We start from the raw sequence: 25,258 nt of genomic DNA on the forward strand, positions 1-25,258 counted from the left end.
ACGACAACAAGATGGTCACTTACACCCGGGACACAATCGAGAGCATCGAAAAAAACAGGTGAGTCACGAATTGCATGTAGGCGAAAGTGTCAACAATGTTTTTCATTTCCAAATTTTCACGGCAGTCAGTTATAGTTACACAGGTTCATTACAGCAGTTCAAGCTCGGTAGGTTTAAATCGCTGGCAGCAATTATCTGATCCTATGTTCCGTACATCCTGTGTTCCGATGATCCGATATTCCGATGATTCGATGATCCCGTACAGCCGCTGCAAAGCAGTCGCATCAGATTGTGATGTGCGATGTAATGCTTCAACAATAAATGTTATATTATTAGCAAGGGTCTCATTGCTCCAGGCTAATCAAACGGTATCTTGTCCAATATTTAATGAAGTTGATCGTTAAGATGAATCAACTAAGAAAAAACCCTGCACCAATACGTGCCCTATTGTTTTGATAAGCGCGGAAGTGATTATGAAACACTTCATTATCAGTGATAAACGGGTCCAGCCACAATTATGCCCCATACTGTGTGCGGCGTATTACGTCCGATAGCTGCGCAGGGGCTAAGAGACGCCTTAGTGGAAGGCTCCGCACAAATTTCGACTACACGCGGTTCCTTAATGTGCTTTGGCATCGCACAGCACACATATGCGTTTTATATTACGCCCTCATTTGAACACCGCCGCCGCGGCGCTACACGTAGCGAGGAAGAAGTTAGGAGAAAAAGTCGTAAATATTCGCGCAGTATAGTCCCACTGAGGAGTGCAAAACGTCCTGTCACTGAGTGCCACACTAGAAACATATATAGTAAACATATCTTGATAAATGCAATGTCGAAATTAAGTTAGGTGCGTGTGCGTGATTGTTATTGTCGTCGTTGGGGTTGGTGGTAAACGCCCATTTAAATAAACGTGCGGCAAAGTTGTAGACGCGAGCGATTCAACGTCGGACGATGAACACTGCATAATCCGCGTTTGCACAAATACGACAGTGGGCATCGCGTTTCCTGCCTGACACACCTCTCGAAGCCGGCATGCCACAGTGTACATATTCTATATCAAGTCGGTCGGGACGGCGACCCGTCGCCCAGTCCACGCGAGGGAGTGCTCCAGCCGCCAAAATCTTGACCGCAATCTGATTTGTTATCCAGTTAAGAGGGTGTTGTATAACCACTGCAGTGAGGAGGAAGGGGCCCCCCAAGCCTGCAGTTCTATTCACCGCGAAAGACCTGCCGTTCTATATCTACCCTTGCGCTTTGACGGCCTATTGCTCCAGAAGGGGTGATGACGTCATTCACGGGCCGCGTTTCTGCCACGGGTTTCTGACGACGGCAGGTTTTCGCACAATAAGCAAAGTAATGCACTCGCAGTAAGAAATTACCCCTAAAGAGATACAAAACAAACCAAACTCAACTCACCGGAGACTAATTGTTAACGCGCCCTACAATCTCGCGGAAAAGTTAACGAGTTCTTGCCCGAGAATTTTCCATGCTCGCGCCACCCTCCGTCGCACGTTCCTGCATAATTCTGTTCAGAGATGGTGACTTGTTAGATTTCAGGCGTCGCACAGCTAGGATTACCGCGGCTAGTCGCGGCCCGTCAGCAGCATCGCTCCGGTCGGTCAGGAAGCTCCGCTCCACGGTGTGTTCCCGTGCGCGTCCGTCGCTGCTGAGACCCACGGAGGAGCGCCGACCTTAGAGCGTCCAAAAAGTGACAATATGAGAAGGAATGGCGCGAAGACGCAGAAATTTTAATTTGACAACAGATAACCAAGATTCTACAGAACGTAGTGAAAATCTTTTGCTGGAGGATATTCATGAAGAGCCGTACCTCATCATCCCAGAAACGCTGCACCTTTATTGAGAGCCCCTATCAGAGGACGCGGCGCGTAGTTCGATGTTCGGAAAGTTTCACTGAACGCGAGTCCGATATCCGCGAACAGTAGCGCCATACTTCTGTATGGGATTTTCACTGTGGATGTTCTGACTGTTGGATATAAACAATAATACCATATATCTGGGCTCGACTGTGCTTGTTAGATGTATTTTCAGCAGTAACAGTAAATTTCGGTCAAGAAGGCACTTAACCACCCTCTGTGTCAGTAGTTAAAAAAAAGGGTTGAAATTTTGTCTACCCACTTTGCAATGTTAAGAAGCGACATTGTTAAGAAGCGCCCTTCATGAATAGAACATTAAAAACAGTAAATACTTTATACTTTACAAAACAGCTGCAAAGATGCAAAACTTCTGCTGTAAATATATTTCCCTGCTAGGCCTGGGCATCTACCAAACGAAAACGGTTTGGACTGGTTTATGGGTGTTTAACGTCCCAAAGCAACTCAGGCTTTGAGGGACACTGTAGTGAAGGGCTCCGGAAATTTCGACCACCTGGGGTTTTTTAACGTGCACTGACATCGCACAGTGTACGGGCTTCTAGAATTTTGCCTCCATTAAAATTTCATCACGCGGCCAGGATAGAGCCCTCGTCTTTCGGGACAGCAGCCGGGAAGCCTGAGTCACTGAGACACCGCAGCGGCCAAACGAAAAAACTATCAACAAGTTACGGGCGCTTAACCCTATAGTTAGGCTTCTGATCAGTGTTACCTATAGTTCACAAACTGAATGACAAAATGACGTTATGCATAACAAGTTTGGTCATGTTTTCTGTGGTGGTGGGTGCGTGGTGTTGTGGGGACCATTACACCACGAGAAAGCCTATTTCGCCCGACTGCTTCGTTTGGTGATTAAGTGTTACTTCCGTTTCTTTTAACTTGATAGTATGCCTGCCTTGCAGTCAGCGAAATGCCTGCAAGTGAACGTAATAGCTTTTGCACTTTCCTGCCTGCTGATTTCAGAAGATGGTAGCGCGCACTGACAAGATACACACAGATACGTAAGAACCACATTTTACAAGCGCTTACTGTCATTTCGAATTCCTTGCGGGCCAGGCCAGCAGATATAAGCAGGAGATAAAAACGCTTCATGCTCGAAAAACATTCCCGGAATCAAAACACTTTCACGCGAACCATTCCAGATTCGTCAGTCCAGACCTTAAGAGAGCCGTCGACATGCCGTTGATACGTTCACTTGCTCTCCTTTTTTTTACCAGGCTGTCGGCACCTCCCGTGCTCTTGCGTCATAGTTTCTAACTACGATCGTTATCAACGGTTACCATGGTTCACATCTTCTCCAGTGGGCGGAATGACGTGATAATGGCGCTTCTTGGCCACTCTGTGCCGAGTGTAACGTGTGCGATCATTAATGCACCGTCCAATGCGGCGTGCATGGGCCTCCTGCATGCAAGTCAACGAAATTTCATACACGACCTCAGTGGAAGAAATTCAAAAACTGCATAGCGAGTTTGTTTTTTTCTGGCATCCACCCTATCTTTCATCGCTTGAGATGGGTAAGCAAAGTTCGAAAACTTTTGAGAAGCAGAAAACACGGCAGCTATGCCACGTCTGTTCCCCACTTTCATTACGTGACGGGCGATCTTGTGCTCATAAGGAACCATTTAGATTTGGTTTGGTTTGGTTTAATATAGTGTATACGGTTTAAAATCGCAAATCGACTGAAGCTATGTAGGACGCCGTAGTGAAAGACTCCGCATAATTTGGGACGCCTGGGGTTCGTTATCGTGCGTTAACATCGCACACTCTACGAACATCAAGCATTTCATCTCCATCGAAATGCGACCGCCGCTACCGAGATCGACCCCGCGTCTTTCGGGTCAAGAGACGAGCACCATAACGACTGAGCCACCGCGGTGGCTGAGCCACTTCAAGTTCAACCGCATTCTTCTGCACGCATTGGTTCTTTCACGTGTGTTTTCGTTTCCCGAAGCAGCGCTTCATCAACTGACGTGATAACGGCGCAGAGCAACCCGGCTGAAAGTAACTGTTTAACTCCCTTTTTTTAATTTTCAATGTATGTCACCGTGGCCCGATTCTCGAGAATGGAGTCAAGGCGATGAATTATGATGACTAACTTCACTACGTGATGAACCCTACACCCCTGCGCGTTTCGTGATGTTGTCGACTGCACTGGATTTGTTTAAAAGGTGCTGTCACTTCGAGAGGTCAAAGACGACTTGCGCTTCTTAACGATCGCCAGAGAAGAAAACTGGGACGTAAACCTTCGAGGGTGGGTTGACGAACTTTGCGGTATGTTCCTGAAAGGAGTTAAGAGGCTTTCGGCGGCGTCTTGTTCCGCGCCCTACCTTGACGATAAAGCCTTGACGAGGCGCGAGGCCGGAGCTGCGCGCACAAGGTAGTCACGTGACCGTAGGCGAGCACGCTCCATTAGACGTCGATAAAGAAAGCGGGAGGCACAAGAAGGGGGGATGGCTGCACGAGAGTTGAGAACGAAGACGACAGCTAGCGCTGAAATAGGACATTCGCTCTAGGCGGCGGCGTCCGCAGTCCAGGAGGCGGTGGGCCCTGACCTTTCGCCGCGCCCAGCCCACCAGCATGGGCTGAACCTCGGAGTCGGGGTTGTTTGGCCGAACCTCCCAATGCTCGTCAAATTGTTCTTGTTCGAGTGGTACCTCGGTGCGGTCGCGCGCCCACATCATGTGGCGCACGGTGTTGGGGACCTTACGGTGCTTGGAGTTAAATTCGTGGCATGTGAGGTACCTCCTGTTGAGTATGATGGAGTTGATGAAGGATTTGGTCTGAGCTCTAGTTCTTTAGTGGGCGAAGGGAATGAGGCGCGCAAAATGAAATAAAGCCAGACGCGTGCAGATGACGTCAACGGAGTTTGCCCCAGTGGCCACCTAAGGAAACCTTGCTGAACACTGACAACAGTGCAAGCCAGGTGTATGCAGTGTGATGCTCGGTGAATGCAAAGTTGTAAACAGGAGTTAGAAACAGCTAACACGGGAAGCAAAGAAGCTAGACAAATAATAAAACTAGAAAAAGGATTGTGTGAAGCGCTCATTCTCTTTCGCTATCAAGGAAGGAGATTGTCTTTCTGGATGCTGCGAACAAAACGTAGAAGGTGCGGCAGAGAGTGACGTGCTGTAAGATACGATTGTGGGTTGTTCACGTTCTCGTAGTGTACAAAAACTTGCATATGCCTTGAATAGAAATCATTTGAGTTTGCGCATGCGGTGTCCTCTTCGTTTTGTCCTCTGTTTCGAGTGCTGCAGTTTTCGTCATGGTATACCAACGCGTCCAATCAGCTACGCTTGCCGCATATAAGGGCCCGTGTGGTAGGGAGATTTTCCACGCATGAGACGGCCCCTATTGCATCCCCGGTATCCTTTACATTTTATTGACTGCGGCAACTGAGCGTTCTTTGTCAGAAGTCACAACTGCACATAGCTCGCGAAAAACAAGCGTTCGCCGATTTAAGCATTAATAAATTTCTACGCATTCGCGCAGAAACACGCACGACGGCCGGTCTCAAGGGGAGCGCGCGCGCGCTCTAAGAATAAGGCCTTCGCATTCGCCGCGAAAGCAATGGGAGTTTTGTCCGGGAGGTACGCCGCCCACCCCCGCTAGAGGCGCAACGACCCTACCGCTGGCTCCACGCCTGCATCTGCGGCGGCGGGTGGCTTTTGCCTGGTTTCGCGGTGTAGCCCGCTGGTTCATGGCGCGCAGCACCGAAATCAAAGAAAACAAAATGCAGATGCTTAAGCTGCGTATCTTCAACACGGTACGATGTGCACAGATTCTTCATCTCAAACTTTGCTCGATGAAAACATTTGAAATGAGGAATCACTCTCCCAATCCTCAGAAATATGTCGAGCATTTGTGGTTTTAAATCTTAAAGGAAATACTCTGATAACTTTCTCTCCTATGTCTCCTGGTGCGTGATTAACTGACAAGTTAATGCTGAGGGGAATAGAGTGAAAACTCAGAGAACGAAATTTCGCGCTCGTCCCATATAAATCCACTATATCGCAGAGAAAATTCTCAACGACGCGTGAGCCGTAAATCTGATACCGCCGTAGCTGGTGGTTTGAGACGATACTGGTAGAGTTGAAAGTCAGACTCATGTGTACTAACGTTGAAGTGTCAAAAAGATTGATTGCTGACAAATATATATAGTACTTAATTACGAAGGTATCGCTTTCCGCAAGTCATGAATGTACTTATTTTCATCCTCATATACGTCACAACTTTCTTAAACGAGACGCGTGTGTCGCTACCTCAAAATAATTCTTACTATTGTGCACGCAAGTGTCAAGAAACATAGTAATGCATTTTTCTCTGCTCTAAGACAATGGCACGCGGCCTTTCCTTCTTTGTTTGTCAAACGGTAGGCCACCAGATTTCTCCGGAATGACTGTAGCCGCGAGCAAGTCTGTCTTCATGTTCAATATTGTCGTATCCGCATTAGGCGTCTAATATTTCACGTTCCTTGTCACCATTAAATTTTCAAGGCCGAGGGAGATCATCCAACTCCTCTCACCGAGCACTTGTTTTATCGCTGCGGCGCCGAACTGCGTGCTTTCTGTTTGAGGACACAAGTTCGCCCCACAAACAGTTTTCGAGTTGGGCGCAAGTTTTCTGGTCGTCATTCTGGAATTACTAACGTTAACAGAAGCAACCAATACAAGCAGCGTATGATACCACAGATATTGACGTGTACTAAGTATTGCAATTTCAGAAATTATGCATTTCCCATGAGTGACATCAGCTACCATAAAGAGCGCAATTTTTTTTTTGGTCCACGTATATTCAACCGGTGGCGTGTCCTGAATATACCTAAAATATTTTGTTTAAATATTCTTGTAAAAGATCTCAGATTAGGCATTTGAATGTCCAATGCCCTCTTTTTTTTAAATTCAGGGACTTTTATTAATAGGTAAGCATCGCAAATCTTAATGTTTAGTTCCTTACATTCTAATCTAAGCCAGCTTGTATAACGCAGATTACTGTGACGTTTTATCGGTGAAACTCTGTTAGGTTGCGGAAAACTTCTTTATGTGGTGCTACTACGTTTCTTGAATCACGTGAGGAAAGTTCATGCTCTCGGGAGGTTTATTGAAAGCGATGACGACGCTGTGAAATGCAGGAAAATAATGAAAAGCTGCTGGTATAGTCATGGCCTGTCAGATAAGTATGTTCGCTCGTGAAATCCAATTTTATAGACAGAGCGCAGTTCCGAACTAATTTTGCTTTGCTGGCAGCTAGTTCGTGCTTGCAGTTACTGTCAACATCTGACTTAATATTTGCGTTGTCATCGGGTGGGAGGGGCAGTCGTCAGACGCTGCAAATTTCAAAATGCCTTTCCAAAAAGGATATCTTGGACGTCGCCTGCGTGCAACGTCCTCCTCTGCGGCCAGGGTTTTGTTCCGTCTATACCAGTTTCTTTTGCGACTGACATGATGCGTTTTCCTGAGGAGCGCCATGAATTCTAGCTAATTCCGCTGCTGTGCAAAATTAAAGCAGCTGCGCTTGAGATTTTAGGAGCTATAGTTACGCCGCAGAATCCTTCATTCTTTGAAACTTGCATTCCCAGTGTTACACGTCGCATATCATTCTATACACTCATTCAGAACTGCCGGAAGACAAACTAGAGAGACTGATAGCCTTGATTTTTAGCCAAATATAAGGGTAGAACATGTTGACGTCTGAGCTCGAAGGATACTTTCGGCCATACACAGTCGGGCTAAAGGAGAGAGCGCGCAAACGTTAATCTGTTGTTTCTGATTTCTCATATGGCAAAGGGGCTGACTACCCGGTGTTTGCGCGTAACCGGTGAAATATAAAGGCTTGACGGTCACCACTGACACGGGCTGAACTCAGAGCGAGCGCGGGCGTTCTACTTACGCGTGAACGGCGGTCGCAGCCGCGGTAGCCGCGGAGCGGTTACGGAGCGGCCACCAGTGGCGGCCCCTCCGAGGCGCTGAGGGAGGCGGAAACCGACCCCAATGCGAAGGTGATTCGCTGCGACGAGCGCTGTGTAGCTCCGGTGTTGCTTTCCGGCGTGCATTTCATATTAATTACCTGAGTGCAGGCGATTAGCCGCCCGATTGACTAGCATGTTATTCGAGGAAATAGCGGGCATTTAAATGGGATGTCGTAGGACTTAGTGAAGTTAGACGGATAGGTGAGGCGCATATATAGCACTAAAGGACGGGCACATACTGTGCTATTGCGGATTAGCGGATATACGAGAACTTCGTGGGGGATTCCTCATTTGTCAGGATATAGCTGGCATCGTAGAGCAGCTCTATAGAATCAACGAAAGGGTGGCAGCTATCGTAACTAGCCTTAATATGAGGTACAAGCTGAACGTGATGCAGGCCTACGCGCCTACATCCAGTCATGATGACCAGACCGCTGAAAGCTGCTATCAAGACGCGGAATCGGCAATAAGCAAACTAAAATCACAGTACACTGCACTGATGGGCGACTTCAATGCGAAGGTGGGCAAGAAGCAGGCTAGCGACCAGGCGTTAGGCGACTATGGGTGAGCAGGGAAGAGCTATTAGTAGAGTTCGCAGATAAAAATAATTTACGGACCATGACTACCTTCTTCCGCAAACGAGAGAACAGGAAATGTACCTGGAAGAGCCCCATTGATGAGACTAAAAATGAAATTGACTTCATACTATGCACTCAACCTGGAATCGCTGAGGATGTGGACGTCCTCGGAAAGGTTCATTGTAGCCACCGCAGAATGGTAAAGTCTCGAATTAGCTTACACTTCAAGAAGGAACGGAAGAAGCTAGTGAAGAGGAAGTTCATTAACGAGCTAGCGGTAAGAGGAAAAATAAAGGAATCCGTCATATCGCTGCAGGACATATTCAGCTTTAAATGAGGGAGACGACCTTAATGTTCATACAATGAACGATAATCTGACAGCTATCATTACGGAGTGCGCATTGCAAGTAGGCGGTAGGACGGTTCGACAGGATAGTTGCAAGCTATCTCATGAGACGAAACTTCCGATTAAGAAGCGTCAAATCATGACGGCGTCTAACCCTGCAGATAGAATGCAACTGGCAGAGGTATCGAAGTTATTAAATAAACGGAAGGGTAGCCGACATAGGGAAGTTTAATAAGGAGAGAATCGAGCATGCTCCAAAGAACGGAGGTAGCCTAAAATCGATGCAGGGGAAACTAAGCATAAGCAGAAACCAGACGTATGCGTTAAGAGACAAGGGGGGCAATGTCATTCGAAATATGGATAAGATAGTTAATGTAGCCGAAGAGTTCAACACAAATCTATACAGTAACCAATGTAATCAGAACGTTAATGATAGAGACAGTAGCGCACAGCAATGCGTCATTTCTTCACTAACGAGAGAAGAAGTAAAGAAATCCTTAGGAGCAATGAAAAGGGGGAAAAGAGCTCGAGAGGATGAGGTAACAGCAGATCTGTTGAAGGACGGAGCGGAGATTCTCCAAGAAAAACTTGCCACCCTGTATATGCAATGCCTAATCCCTTCGACCGTACCAGAAGCTTGGAAGAACGCAAATATAACCTTAATTCATAAGAAAGGAGACGGCAACGACTTGAAAAATTACAGACCGATCAGTCTAATGTCCGTGGCCTACAACGTATTTACGAAAGCAATCCCTAATAGAGTCAGGGCAGCCTTAGAATTTAATAACAATGAGGCTGGCTTTGGTAAAGGATATTCCACAATAGATCATATTCACACTATCATTCAAGTTATTGAGAAATGCCCATTATGTAACCAACACCTATATATAGCGTTCTTTGATTACAAGAAATCATTTGACTCAGTGGAGCCGCCGCGGTGGTCCAGTGGTTCTGGCGCTCGGCTGCTGACCCGAAAGACACGGGTTCGATCACGGCCGCGGCGGTCGTATTTGGATGGACGCGAAATTCTAGAGGCCCGTGTACTGTGCAATGTCAGTGCACGTTAAAGAACCCCAGGTGGTCGAAATTTCCGGAGCCCTTCACTACGGCGTCCCTCATAGCCTGAGTCGATATGGGACGTTAAGCCCTCACACATCATCATCATTTGACTCAGTGGAAACCTCAGCAGTCATACAGGCATTGCGGGATCATTCTGTAGAAAAGCATTATGTCAAAATACTGGAAGATATATATAGGAACTCCACTCATAGTCCTCTACAAAGTCAGCAATAAAATTCCAATGATAAATGCCGTCAGTCAAGGAGACACGATCTCGCCAATGCTATTAAACGCCTGTTTACAGGAGGTATTCTTTGACCTGAATTGAGAACAGTTGGGGATAAGAGTTAACGGAAAATACCTAAACAATCGACGGTTCGCTGATGACATCGCCTTGCTGAGTCGCTCATGACATGAACTACAAATCGTAATCAATGAGTTAGACAGAGCAGAACAGTGGGTATAAAAATTAGCATGCAGAAAACCAAAGTTATATTCTGGAGTCTGGAACAGCAGCTCACAATTGACAACGAGGCGCTGGAAGTGGTAACGGAATACGTCTACTTAGGGCAGGTAGTGACAGCTGATCCGGATCATGAGAGAGAACTAACTAGTAGGATAAGAATGGGGTGGAGCGCATATGGGATGTTTTCTCAGATCATGAATAGCAGGGTACCAATATCCCTAAAGAGAAAAGTGTACAACAGCTCTATTATACTGGTACTCACCTACCGGGCAGAAACATGGAGGCTAGCGAAGAGGGTTCAGCTTGAGTTATTGACTACGCAGCGAGCCATAATAATAAAAATGATAGGCGTAACGTTAAGATACCGGAAGCGGGCTGAGTCGGTGAGGGAACAAACGCATGGTAATGACGTCCTAGTCGAAATGAAAAGGAAGAAATAGGCTTTAGCAGGGCACACAACGCGAAGGCAAGATAACCGCTGGTCCTTAAGGGGAACGGAGTGAAGTCCAAGAGAAGGCAAGCGTAGCAGGGGGCCACAGAAGTTTAGATGCGCTGCTGTGATAAGGAAGTTTGCAGGCATAGGGTGGGCGTAGCAGGGAAAGGACAAGTTTAATTGGAGAGACATGGGAGATGCCTTTACCCTGCATAGTCAGGGTGTAGTCAGGCTGATGATGATGATGATGGCTATGATGATGACGATGTATAACGCTGAGACACGAAACGCGAGATGTTGAGGCTAACGCTCCAACAGTATGCAGCATGCAGTTTTTGTGACTGGAGCATTGTTACTACGCTGCCAGATTTGCGCGCGTAGCTCCAACGAACGGGATCTGGACCGCGATTCTCGTGGCATTGGCCTGTTAGTAAATTGCCAACGTTGTTACTTTCTGGTGGTCTCGCGCATGTGCGAATAACCTCTACGCTCATATTTTCGTACATTTGCGCATGCTTGCATGAAAAAACTATTACACGATTTATTTATTTTTCTGCCCGTTCAAGCATGCATATATATTGACTTCCTGCGGCTTCTTTGGTGAATGTACTGCAAATTCGGAATAATGGAGACGAGGGCGTTTACAATGTGCATTTCTGTTCCGCCTCAATTCCGAGAGGATTTTCTATCGGAGGTTGAATCAGCGAAAAAACTGGAACCAGTGGAAATATTTCCGGACTGTCTCTTGACAGGGAAGTTACACCTGGAACAAATGCTGCCATGTTTAACCTTCATATTTTCTGCATTTATGTGCACTAATATGTGCTACAGAGTCAAAGGTTTGCAGTAAACAGTGCTCTTCATAAGTTGCCTGTAATTTTGGCGTAGTTTAGGTCCCTTTTTCACTAAAGCGTGGCGGTCATGCTTTTGGTTTTGCGCTTTCTAGTGAATATTGCCACCTTGTATTGCTAGGCGTCGCACAGCTGACCTGCAAGAAGATGATGTAGCGCTTGCGCACCTAAGCTATAGCTTATCGACCGCCATGACCGCGATATTGAGGACAGCAACAGCAGCAATAACCGCTTCTTCCTGCCTGGCTTCAGGTCTTCGAGAACGTCTCCCTCACAAATATACGCAAATATCTTCATTTTTAGTTTTCTCCCCTTACCCTCTATTTTCAATTTATGTCTCTCCCTCTCCCGCGCCTTCATTTTCAAAAGTTATCCAGGCCTTTCTCACCCTCACCCTCAATTCGAAAAATTTGCTTGTCCTCCCTCGCCCTCGCCCTCACATCATCGGCGCTCCCTCACCCTCACACTCACTAACAGTCGATTTAAAATTCGAGTTATATTTTCTAGTCTGTTACTTCTAGCGATATTACCGAGTTAACATACAAGACAAGGCTAGTTGCTTATACAGTTGTGTGTGTGCGGGTACGTGCGTGTGAGCTGTTTGAACTAATACGTGACACAAAACCGAGACTGTTGCGAGTAGAGACCTAAAATGTCACTCTGGCTTTACTTCTGGCACGCACTGCATGCATACATGTGAGATGCACTTGTAACATTTCATTGTTATCTATATTTATTTTTCTTATAATGCAAAGACCACTGGGGATTTTAACAGGGTTGGATACAGACTAGAAAACACATCGTAATAACACAGGCAATCAACACAAGAACAAAGAATAACGTAGCTTAAAAATTTTGGAAAATAAGCATTTAGAACACAATTACAAAAAAATACCGAAAAGAAATGTCGTCATAGATGATACTGAAAGTTGGTCATTGGTTAGGAGATTCGATTCAATTACTGTTCGTGGAAGCAAAGAATACAATAAAACGTTTATTACGCCTGGTAAATGTCGTTATTTTGCGGATATGCATTTGCCCAGTGGTGTAGCCAGAAGAAAAAGAAATTCTCGTGAGATCTGTCTTATAGTCGCCTTTAATAAGTTGAAAGAGGAATTGTAGTCGTGACACACCGTTTCTTTGCTTTAATGGTGGCAATCCGCTTTAGTTAAGAGTTCTGTCACTGACTTACATCCAAATCTATTATAAATAAAGCGAGCTGCTCTTCATTGCACCATTTTAATTTATTAGCGTAAGTTTTCATGAAAGGGTCCCAAATAAAGCATGCATAATCTAGTATCGGCAGAATTTCGCTTCTGTATGCGAGTAGTGAGACAGAATGAGTTGAATGTCTCAAAGACCTCCTCAGAAGGAACAACTTGCAATTAACGTAGCCATTAAGTAGAAAACCTGCTTAGTCCAAGTGAGATCATTAGTGATCAAGAGTCCGAGATACTTGTAATGTATCACGAGAAACGCTCGAAAAAAGTTTCGATAGGATGAATGTTTAGGCTTCTTATCTAAAGCGGCGTCTGCAGTGGCGAGTAGTACAGCTTTGTGGTCCGATGTTCCATCTACCATCTGGATATTTGTTTTGGCAGTAATAGATCCTTTAACAAAAAAGAGGTCGAGCATTGATGAATTGCCCTGAAATATGGTATTTTCTTCTACAATTTGCAATAAGTCGAAGGCAAAAGCAATGCCCAACATAGCTTCACCTTGGGGGTTATGCCTTTTAACTGAAAAATTTGAGGTGTCTACTTCGGCAAATTAAAATATCTTGACAGCATAATGCGATTATCGGTTTTACCAGTCGTGCAAAAATATTTTTTCAGTTCGTTTAATCCGGCAACGGTAGCGTTGCGGGGCATCTACATTGCTCCAATAAATCTAACATTTCCATAGTACGCTGTACAAAAAAATGCACTCTACATTGGGTACACCAGGTAATGATAAAATTCGCAGGAATGATTTAAACCGAATGCCGGCACTTTCCCCTGCACCATCACGGTCTTTTCGGTACGAATTTTAGCCAGTGGGAACGAATTCACTGTAAAACACTGTAGTGTTAAGCAATTTTCTGTCAAAACCTCTATTTCAGGGTGTTGAAAACGCAGAAGAGCCTCCAACTCAGTTTTCTTGTTTAGGACACTTCTGCAAATGATATTTAGTATTTCCAGGGTCTGAGATATCTTAGTCTGGAGCCGGTTTGATTTCTTGCAAAGCCTAAAGCGAGGAGCTTTCGTTTCATCCCAACCATACAGTACGCTATCAAAGTTTAGCCTATCAAAAATTAGCGTTAAATCTTGACGCGCTCTTTCCTCTCTTCCTGAGAGCTTTTCCACAGTTGTTTCTGTATTTCCCTAACTCGTTTATAAAAGGCCTCAGCTAATAATTTTGAGATTTTTTGTTTGGCTTTTGAGCTGATTTTGGCGTTTTTGAGTTACTGGCGTGATCGTACTGATATATTTTCACGGAATTCGAGCAATTTAGAAATGACTTGTCGCGCTTCATTTCTTTCCTTTTTATCCACACTGTGGCACCTTAAGACACCACTCACTGTTAAACCTAGTTGTTCCAGAAAAACGCCAATAACTTCCTCTTACAGTTCCTCGCTAGTCGCCTCTCTAACCTTTTTATTCCGTAAACGGTTAGGCGATTTTTCCTCCCTCTATTTTCTAAATCGTCTATCTGGTTCTAACTGTACTAAGCTGCTCCTGAAGTTCGGTAATTGCCGATTCCATGTCTTTTACCTTCGTGGCTAAGACATTTAGGCCTGACAACTGTTTCCCGATACCATAAATTCGCTGATTTAAACCGGAAAGATTATTCTCAGCTATGTTTTGAGACGCCTGCAGGCCCTCCATTGCTGAATTAACCTTGCTCTGACCTTCTAGCAATTCCGATGGCATTTGTTTTTCAATCGGACCAGGATTTGTGTCAACACCGCCACAATTAAGACAACACATCTTTTGATAATACAATCACACAAGAAATGAAATGCTGAACACACGGTGGGCAGGCCAGCACCACTAGAAAGCTATCGTCACTGTAGCAATGTGCAGATTTGAATAACTAACCTGGAGAACAAAGCACAATGGATTCTTCAGCATGGCGCCTCGTCTGCTGCAGTCATGCCCACTGTGCTAAAAGGACCTGTTTAAATAAGTGAGCGTTGTTGTCGTCTGTGTGCAAAAACTAATGTACGGCAAGAATATTTAGATAATTATTCATTGGCGTTTCCCACGACAGTTACAATAGGTGCTAAGCACAGAATAGACTCCGAACAAAGAAGTTTTGTAGGTCCCTTAATTACCATTACCCAATGACATTGTCATGGCGCTGGGTCTTCTGAATTTCACTGCTTCGAATCTCCCACCATTTCGTCCGGTTTGCTGCATGCACGTCTGATGACGATTCGACGCGCACGGATAGAAGATGATGAAGAACACGCATTCAGACTCCAGCATGAGACACTGGCACTTTCAAGAACAACACGCGTGAACGCGGATACGTGACGAAGTCCGCGACATTGCAAGCACCGCACTAGAGCTTTGCGGTTCGTACAGGCAGGGTGTTAAGATTTCTCCCAACTGATTGTTCATCTCGGGGATGTGTATGAACCAACCGACTCAAAACCGGAGAGGTACTTCTTCTTGGCGATGCGCTCAGCCTTACCTCGTGACTACTGCCCTGCTGCTGTGTCTCTTTGCGATGTGTTTCGTGGCGTGTCCTAAAATCTTTGTAAATAATTTATTCAATGTAAATAGAATATATTTTCAATGTAATAAACATAACCCTTAAAAAGCTGTGGCGCCGGCGTAGGGGTCTAAAGCTGCGGACAGCGGAACTGAATTTTAGCGCCGCCGTGGGTTCGGATCCCGTTCCCACAGCTTTAATTTTTTTTTATTTCTTTAGTGTCTACCTCCAGTGCGATGCCGGCTTTCCGCCGCGGTGGGGCTCTCATGTTGTTGCTTGAAATAAAACATTATCGCGGCAACTTGAAACTCGAACGGCTCGCTAAAATGCAGCATTTGGACTGAATAATTGTAATCAATAATTCCATTAGTCTAGAGTGAAAGATACGTGTGATTGCCATTTTTGCGCTCTAGCTAGCGCTTCCGATCCGCTGAAAAGTGGTTGTCTGTCTCCGAAGCCTGCTTCTAGCCCGTCGGCCACCTGGTCGCGAAACGTTGTAACGTCATCAAAAACTTCCTATCGGATTGTGAGCAAACTGCCCACCGTGTCAGTTCAATTTAATGATTAGTCGCGAGTGATTCCTCAGGAACAACAAAGGTCTCACAAGCCCCACCAATGGCAGCACATGTCATAGCAGGCAGTGACGCGCAGGTTTACCGCTGCACCTCTGTGCTTGGAGCAGAATCAGGACTCCCAGGTGTCTGTGAATGCAGAGAATGACCAATGCTACCGCAGTACACGTCTAAAATGATGCAATATCACGAAAACTTTCATCATAAGAAATATCAACCAAAGTAAGCACGTTAAGGCCAAGCAACAGCATAGAAAGTCATGAGAAACCATTCGAAACAGGAATAATTGTGCTAAAGCACTATAATTCGTGGTTAACCCCAAGCTAAAGTGCCCGTGATTTTTTTCTTGCACGTCTGCGCCTTATACAAACGCTGAGTGCCAATTACCTACCATGCCTGCTAGAACTTTGGTTCTTGAAATCGAGCGCGCGATTACGCAGTCACAGGTCTTACCAGGGACAGAAATAAACCAAGACATGTTCATGTTATTTGCAGACCAGTACAACTTTTTTTAGCACATCGTACAAGAAAGAACGAGCGAGCGATGATTCATACCAAGGCGGTTAGGCTGCTGCTTTATTGGCATAGTATTTTCATGGTGGTTTATTTTCATGGTCTGCTAGGTCCACCACATTGTGGCACCGCTTCCCTGTAACGCAGTTCCAGAGAACATATAAAGAAGATATGAGCGGTACTGAACCACTCTAGCGTGAATGAAAAAAATCTAAACTAACGCTGCCAACAAACATTGACTTGACAGTGGAATTTCAAAGAAGCTTTTTTTTCGGTACAGCGAATTCGGTGAAATCTCACTGAACTGAAATATATGACTTCGTTCCGGCAAAGAAAGCCTAGAACTTGGGAATTCAACAGCCTTACTATGTATAATTTCTACATGTTTTACTATACACTCTGTTCATTTGGCAGACTCGGAGCTGATAATGAAAATGTTGACTCCGGTACCATGGTTCCGGTTGAAACTGCAGCCACCCGCACGGCCCGGCAAGCGGCCCCTTGTTAGCGCACTACACAGGGCGTTTCGCCGGATACTTTACGCATTCTGCAAAAATAGGGTTTTTGAGTTCGAAGAGCGCTTTCTTCGGCTATGTAGTACATCGCGACGACGGATACCGCGTCCGGCACCCACGGTTTGTGTTCGCCTCATGTACCTCCACATTGCAGAAACTACGTTTTCCCCGGGAATCTTCACCTTTAAAAGTAGCGCTTTAAAACGGGAATTCATAACAGGCTGCACACACAAAAGCGTTAGCCCGGAGTATAGTTCGGGGTACCGCCCTCGCACTCAAACAGTGAATTTTGCCCTCCTTAACTCAAACCTCATCATAGCTGCCAACCCTCGCCCTCACCATGGCTTTCCTCCCTCACCCTCGCCCTCACGAATTTTCGTCCGCCCAACTCTGTACGTCACATTATGTACCGCAGAGCGTCAGATTTGAGGCACTGTCGTTTCAGTGGCATGATGAAGATTCGCAACAGAGAAAAATTTATGGCGCAGTAGCTGTCGATTAAATTGCCGCAATAAACGTTCGAACCTAGAAGGTTTCTCGCGAAGGCTAGGTGCGCCCCCCGGATCCATTCTTTAGAGCCTAGAATCCTTCGGGAAGGCATGACAAGGCGCATCCCTTCCCCTGCCGCACTATTGTTACAACCCTTAGCGGAATAATACTTCAGCACCCTCGCACTAAATTGGTCTGGCAGCCGCGTGGAACAAATTGGAGCTCGAAGGACTCCGGAGACGCTCATCCTGATTATCCTGACGGTCCCGACGGTTCTGGCCAAGCAGCTACTGGCGCAGGCATGACCAGGATGTGTGTGATGCCATTAGCGGTCGCCTTGGGCGAAGCTACCCTGGACGCCCTGCGGCCGCCCATTCATGACCCAGTGCAGGCAGCTGGGACAGAAGATGGTGATGGCACAATCAGAGCCTGCGAAGTTTCTGGCGTCGCTCGTGGCTGTCGGTACTGCCGTGGCTGCTCAACACTGGGACAGTAATGACGTCATGCACGTTACACGCGCTGCAAACTGACATTTACGATCCACGACGAGTATGTGCGTACTCTGCTTGTGCCCCACTGGTCTTCCGAGAAGCTTTGGCAAGCCTAATAATTTCCGTGGCCGAATTTGGCTCGTGTGCTGTGCGTTTATGGTTTTTGGGGTTTTTGAGATGTTCGGTATTTCGGACAATTGCGTTATAGATTGTTGGTGTATACGTTCTGATTTGATAAACGTTCTATTTGTTGACAAAGCTTTTTGTGTGGGTGTCGGTTTCTTTTTAGATCTCTTATTTTTTAGCTGTAATAGCTTTGTCATTGCCACGCACCAGCTTAAAACATACCGTGTTGTGCCCCTCATGAATGATTCCTCTGTCAGAGGAGTGAGTGAGTGAGTGAGGATAAGTGTGTCCCATGATGGAAGAGCGGTATACTCCTCACCTTGAGTCGCCGCGGTTGCCCGCCTATATCTGGTGTCTTCCAGATGGTGTGATGCTGGGCAGACCATTTTAAAGGGGCAGGTTCCGCTAAGTGCATTGTTGGCGAAGGTGGTGTATAATCCTAAAGTGTCTGAGACTTCAAGGTCGTGCAAGCCGATGCGTCGGACTGCAGCAGCAGCCCCCGAAAACCGGAGAGCTTCTCACGGCTCAGACACCGCCAAAGGAGAGACTGCGAAATCAATTTGGGGCTAGTTTGGCATACTTTTCTTCAGTGCGTCATTTCCTCTGTATTCACGGGCAGAAACATGTTGCTCTCTGCGAAGGCTTGTTCCACGGCCAAGAATGCTTTCTTTTTCAGCCAGTTTCTGGCTGACCCCGTTTTTGCCATTGACGGCCGAATGACGGTCGCTTCCGCCATCTTTGTGGGCGGCCAAACAATAGCTCGCGCCTGCCTGCACAATGCCATGGCTGTAGTCCGGCTTGCAGTCCCTACTGGCAATGGCGGCAGCGGCGTCCAGCGATGACAGAAAGGCCTGCAAGGCCTTTACAGGAAGGCGTGCAACTTCGCTGCACGCAGTGCCAGGGCTTAGTCGGTTTACTTGCACCAAGCTGAAACTTTAACTGCGACAGGTGCGAATTGTAGCGTGGCGCACAAATTACCGAGCCTTAAATATCACTACTTAAAAAGGCATGGCGATTAGAAAAACGATATTACTGACCTCCACGGCCTGGGTGCGTATTTCGAGCGTATCCAGTTTAACCTGGGTGTGTTGAGGGTCTTACATCTTACTTAATTTTTCTGCCGCTTTAACAAAGTCTAATTATTGTCTCGTGGGGCTAAGTTGTGAAGAAATGCTGGCGGCCGAGAGCGATCTGTACAGCAGCTGTATCCGGGGTAAAGACTGCCGACCCCGCTTATTCACCTGAGCCAATCAAAACTGATGGCTGCGTTGGAGGTGCTGCTAGTCGCCCTCAGAACTGCAATACCAGTAAGCCACCTTGAAAAGGCGGGTAAATGAAAGAATCCAGGAATGGTTAGTGTAACCTTGAGCCACCCTTTAATTTGTTGTTGTTGCTTTGAAAGAATGGCACATGCCAATAGTGGGAGACAGGCCAGAGCTTTTTCTTCCTGTAACCCGCCCAATCTCTGTCTCAACTGCCTGATTACATCCTCCTGTACTAGCCAAAAAACACAGCGGCAGAGCGCACATTATAGAAATGAATGAAATAAAATTTGTTGCTAAGCCTCCATGACCGTCAGATTTAAGGCATTTTCTAAGCGCGAAATCTAGTCCCATGAGATTCTTTCTTGCTGTATCTGTGTTAGCCTGGCGCATCATTCCGTTCGCCCTCGTGCCTCTGAGAGACACTTAGGGTGGTTTGTCGCCCTCAAAATATCGGCAGCAGCCACTCTCTGCTCATGTCTAGTGTGCGGTTCACTTTGCGGTTTCCCCCTCCTCGGTTAACCTGGGCTTCGAAAGGCGGTGAACAATAGCTTTCTTCTGCTTGCGGGTGACCGATTTCTCCGCAATCATAAATTGTTTAGGTTGCAATTTCATGCACATAGCGCCTTCATTGTTTGTAAACTGATCAGTACACACGGGATGCGACGCTAAACACAACCGTCACTCAGCTCTTCTGCTTTGACACCAAGGCTAAGCGCGGCCAAATACGCCGCGGTCGTGTTTGGGCATTGCATAATAAATCAATATCTCGAAGCAGTAGTTCAGAACAGATCCGTTCACACAAGCTGGAAAGGCTGTCACTCACGCTGGTGCTCTTGTGGTTGTTGAATGCCTCTTAAGATATGGCACATGCCGATGAAGAAGTACTGGGCGAATTTGGTGAGGAATTCCGGAGGGAATTATTGAAGTGATCGCAAGGAAAAATCTCCAATTATGCGTATATAAACGAGGGTGAAATGAAGGAGAAAAACTTACTGAAACAGGAACGACACAGAATGGATTTCGTTTGATAAAACAAAAACACAGAAAAGCGCGACACTGAATAAATGATTTTGAGCACAGTTAACACCGGAATCTCAAGGTTGTAATAACGAATTAGTGTTCGTGTTTTTCGTCCTTCTTCACTTCTCACTCCAATAATGATTGTGGCCTTGAAAGATAAAGATCATCAACAGTAATAGGCGCAGCCCCGAATGTGAGTAACGTGAACACACTACCAGTCCGATTCGCGTCCGTGGCAGCAATGGCTGTCGCCCATGACGTCTACCATTCTTTCGAATAGGTGCTTCTTATCCGCAGCTCTGAAGCTGAAGGCAGACGACGCGTCACTGGCGCTACGACAAATCTACCCGGACTGGATAAGCCCGACCATTACGCGCAAGGGTTCGGCTCAGCCGCGAGACACTCGAGTCGCCATGCAGTTCTCGCTCAGCCGCCGCTACATGGTGGGCGTTGGGCTCCACTCCACCAAGATGCTGTTCAGGCTGCTCTGCTGGATCCTCGATGCGGACTCCTCTGCCGCGGTTTGTGCGCTGATGGACGAAATCAGCGTCCTGACGAGCTTCGGCCTGATGCGCTGCGAGTTTGAGACGACTTGCTCCTACAAACAGGTACGCGTCAGACACGCCTGAATTATTTCTGAGGCTTTTATCGCTTCGGTTTGACCTGTGATAAACCTGAAGTGGTTATGGTCGCTGGAAATTGATTAGCGGGCGCGTTCCTGTACAAGGATAAGAAGAAAAAGACAAGGTTATTTGCATTTTTGACCATGATTTCGATGTATGACAGAGCGTTTAAGGATGTAACGTCGTGCATACGCTGTCATGCAATTCGAATGTTGACACTGCTTACTGAGGGTTTCCTATTACCTAAAATTATACACTTACATTGAAAGGACTGGAACATCATCCTTAAGTTTAAGGAGAATAAATGATTCTCGACGACTGCCCGCGGACAGTTGAAATGATACAGGAATCTTAATTAGCAAAGGCTGGCTCATATAGCCTGTTTGAACCGGTTTGATACAAAAAGGCGAGTGTACGGGACCGGCAGATAGAATTATCGTTATTAATTAGCATTATTAGCATTATTTACACATCTTTTCAACAGACTAACATTTCAGTTATGAGAGAGCGCTCATGTGTGCCGTTTCTTAATGCGTCCTTGTTTCATCGCGTTGTTTATTCCTTTTAAATTAACAATAGCATAACTGAATCAACAGTCTGAAAACCTAATATGACCGCGTGATTATTAACGGCGTCAATTTTTTACCAAATCAGAAAGGCATTTGGACCAGTGACTCCGAAATAAAGCTGAAGGTAGGTGCGTAATATATCACCAAGAAAATATATTTTCTTTGGAGAGGCTCGTTATATTCATTTTATCGCAACGTGGAAAAAAAATGAACATGACAGTGGCACGTAAGGAAATCCGGTATAGAGCTTCTCAATAGAGTTATCAAGAAGATATTTCTTTACAACACACTCCTCAATATAAGCTGACCTTTTAAATTTTCATCAAGGTTAAGACATTTAGTTACGGTTGTCACAATTAACAGTTTTACATGTCATTCCTGGATTCAAGTACCTTGCCGCAGAATGACTGGGAGAGACGAAACGACGAAAGTTATTTGCAATACAGGCATGCAGTTCCTGTTTGGCTTGGCCTCATTCCTTTTGTGTGAAATACGTACCGTCTTTTCCATAAAACATACAGCTTCCAGGTTTCTTCTCGACCCTGTAGTATGGCTGGGATTGCGACGTGGGTGGTTTATATGCTTCGATTATGAGAACATCTGCAATTTCCTAAGCTGTTCTCCAGTAACCTCTGAGTCCAATGACTTGTACGAGGTTAGATTAGCACCACTACGGGACTTGGATGAAAACTGTTAAGGCTGTGTATTTAGCTACAGGCTGCTGAAGTCAGAATGACACAACTAGTCTAAAAAAAACGTCACACCAATTTGTATTGTGCTTAATTTACTCCTCGTCCAAATGTTACTTACATTCATGCTATAAGAAATGATCATCGCGGGATTTAGTAACATTCCTTTTGTCAGCACATATCATACACCGAAGATAACAGCTTATGAAATTACAGCGGGCTGCGTCTTTCTGAGGAGGCGCCGGAAACTGAGCATGCTATAAACAACCGCTCTATTCGTACCCCAGTCCTTCGGATTCCTCCTCGCGTTCTCATGGCTCTAGCTGCAGCTTTCTTTTTTTCGTTTATTCTCGTGTCCTCTTCGCTATCAGCGTACTTTCATCATAAACGTTGCTCCTTGTTCGCACAGCCTGTTACAAAGCCGAAGCCGCTCAACCATAGCAGCGGGTGTTTAAGTTGTCGGATATTTATAACCAACTGCGCAGAATCTTGCTGTTCTTGCGATGCTTAGCAAAATCTAAAAAAATTGCCTACTTTTTACGCAGGGAGACCACAACGTTCATTTCGGTATGTAGTGGATCCCTTCTCCCGTATTTGGACAAATTATGTATGGGGGGTAAAATCGTGACCTTGATTTTGTGTGACTTGAACTGAAGCGCACATAGCGATCAAGAAGTACCCACCAAGAAGTACCCACCTCCAGGTACCCACCTCCAAGAAGTACCCACAGTTCACCCCTAAATACTTCAGATTAAGAACATGCACATAAGATATGCATTGCAATACGTTTTAATGGTAATGGATATGTTTCCAAGGTAATTTAGTGTTCTGGTTCGTTGTAGAATGTTCTACACCTTTGTGGAAAGCACTTTCTAACATTTAAACTTGAGGAGTTGTACACAAGAGACCGAAGATTCTCTCTCTATGCAGCAACACTGACACAGCCGAAGCCCACATTCAGGTGTCGAAAAAAAAAAACTCCGGAACGTTTTTCAATAAATTGCATGTTCATATATATGTTAAAGCCGTGGCGCACAGGCATAAAATAATTATTTAGCAACAAGAAGTTTGTATGCTTTTATAAAAGAACATTTATTTTCGCGTTTGCGTCCTCTGGCTTTCTGCAGGAATACAATACGCTTGAGTAGTGATGACGTAATGTTCAGGCCAGTTCCTTCCGAGTGTCCTCTCTGTTTTTCTTTCTCTATGCTTATAGCCTGAGTCAGTTTTGGACGCTAAGCACCATAAACTAAAAGAAACAATGCATTTGAAAAGAAAACTGAAAAAAACACGTAAGATATCACTTCTTTTCTTGGGCCCTGAACCGAGGAGTTATATCATACGTACCTTTCGGTGTAGCGTTGGCGTTGCTGCTGTTGCTGTAGCACGAAAATCGCCAGAGACGTAAATAATAAAAAGTGAACATTTTGGATAATGTAGCGTGAGAGCATTGGCCGCAACCGTCGTAAAATTTTTATAACATGCAAAGCAAAGAAATCGCACTGAAACGAAAATTTGGGGGAAATATTAAAACACAAACAGAGAAATGCGCCATGCAATGTGAAAGCTTTCCGAGCACAGTTAACAAGGAGATCTGCCGGTTGCACGAACGAACGCTTGTTCGTGTTCTTCTTTCTCCTATTCTCGCGCCAATAACGGTTGCGGCCGTTAAAAAAAAAGATAATTAACAAAAGGAAGGAGTATGCGCAATCGCTTCTGAGGCAACAACTACAACAACAATTAGGCGAAGCCCCGGATGTGAGTCACGTGAGCACACTGCCAATCCGATGTGCGGCCGTGGCAGCAACGGCTCGCGCCCATGGTGTCTTGAACTTTCGAATAGGCGGTTCTTATACGCAGGTCTGAAGCTTCAGGGGGCGACGCGTCACTGACGCTACGAAGACTCATGGTAGACTGGGTAAGTCCGACCCATAAGACGCAAGTGTTCGCCAGGGTCACGATACACCAGTGTCGCCATGACACGCTCTCCCAGCCGCCGCAACTTGATGGCCGTTGGGCTGCCTGCAAGGTGCGCGACGAGTGAAAATGTGCTGCTCGCACTGCTCTGCTGGATCTTCGATGCGGACCCTTCTCGGCGGTGTGTGCGCTGACGGACGAAAGCAGCGTCCTGGCGAGCTTCGTCCTGTATGCGCTGCGAATTTGGGACGACTTGCTCCTACAAAGATGTACTTTTCGGACACGCGTGGATTAGTGGTGTGGCTTTTAGCGCTGATTGATTCCTAGTGACCTTGGAAAGTGTAGGCAGGCCCTGTGGTCAGCCTGCTGTTCTAATAGACACTAAAATTGATTAGCGGTCAGGTTGAAATACAATGATATGAATAAAAAGTCAAGGTTATTTGGTTTTCTACGCGTGACATTTGCTGTAAATCAGAGCATATAAGGCTGTTCCGTCGTGCATACGCGTTGTGCAATCCAAATGTTGGCACCACTGACTGAGTGTTTTCGATTATTTAAGTCCTGGAAAGGACTGGAACATCATTCTGACATTTTAGCAGATGAAATTTTCTCGCGAACTGCCCGGGGGTAAAGGAAAATGAAATGCTGTAGGAATGCTAACATTACAAGGCTGGGTCAATTACCTTGCTTGAACCGGGTCTTTAAGTAATAAACTGAACCAGGTTAATACATAATTCCACTAAATTGGAAGCTTTTTCGAGCAATGATCAGCACTTGTTTAGTCCACATATCCTGTGTAATAAATTGGAAAACTTTAACGACAGCTAATCTCAACCAAAACTCTGAAATCCTGATATGGCTGTATGATTATTAACGACCCCATTTTCTTAGGAAAACAGGAAGCGCATGTGGCCGATGACTTAGAAATAAATATGAAGGCAAGTGCGTAATATATCAGGAAGAAAACAATTTTTTCCTTCCAAATGTTGATTTTTTTGTTATCGCAAAATTGCACACAAATCAAAAATAATTCTAGCACGCAAAAAAGGGCGCATAAAGCAATTCAGTTCTGTTATGCGGAAGCTATGCCTTTCCAACAGAACATCTAATATCATAAGACATTTCAAAATGTCCCCAAGCTTAAGCTTTCCAGTTACAGCTGTCACAATTACCACCT

The 25,258-nt window shown here is 45.7% G+C and overlaps 1 protein-coding gene across 1 annotated transcript; it reads left to right on the forward strand.

Moving 5' to 3' along the window:
• The first annotated feature begins 20,475 nt into the window (after positions 1–20,475).
• On the forward strand, positions 20,476–24,373 carry LOC144102589 (uncharacterized). Its single transcript, XM_077635821.1, has 2 exons — positions 20,476–20,891; positions 24,025–24,373. The coding sequence occupies exons 1-2, from the start codon at positions 20,538–20,540 to the stop codon at positions 24,028–24,030; spliced, it is 360 nt and encodes a 119-aa protein (XP_077491947.1). The 5' UTR covers positions 20,476–20,537; the 3' UTR covers positions 24,031–24,373.
• Positions 24,374–25,258: the final 885 nt, after the last annotated feature.

This window comes from Amblyomma americanum, chromosome 1 (genome assembly GCF_052857255.1).
Source record: "Amblyomma americanum isolate KBUSLIRL-KWMA chromosome 1, ASM5285725v1, whole genome shotgun sequence".
NCBI classification, from domain to species: domain Eukaryota; kingdom Metazoa; phylum Arthropoda; class Arachnida; order Ixodida; family Ixodidae; genus Amblyomma; species Amblyomma americanum.

Coding starts and splice junctions, on each gene's coding strand:
- LOC144102589 (XM_077635821.1), top strand. CDS start 20,538: ATGACGTCTACCATTCTTTCGAATAGGTGCTTCTTATCCGCAGCTCTG.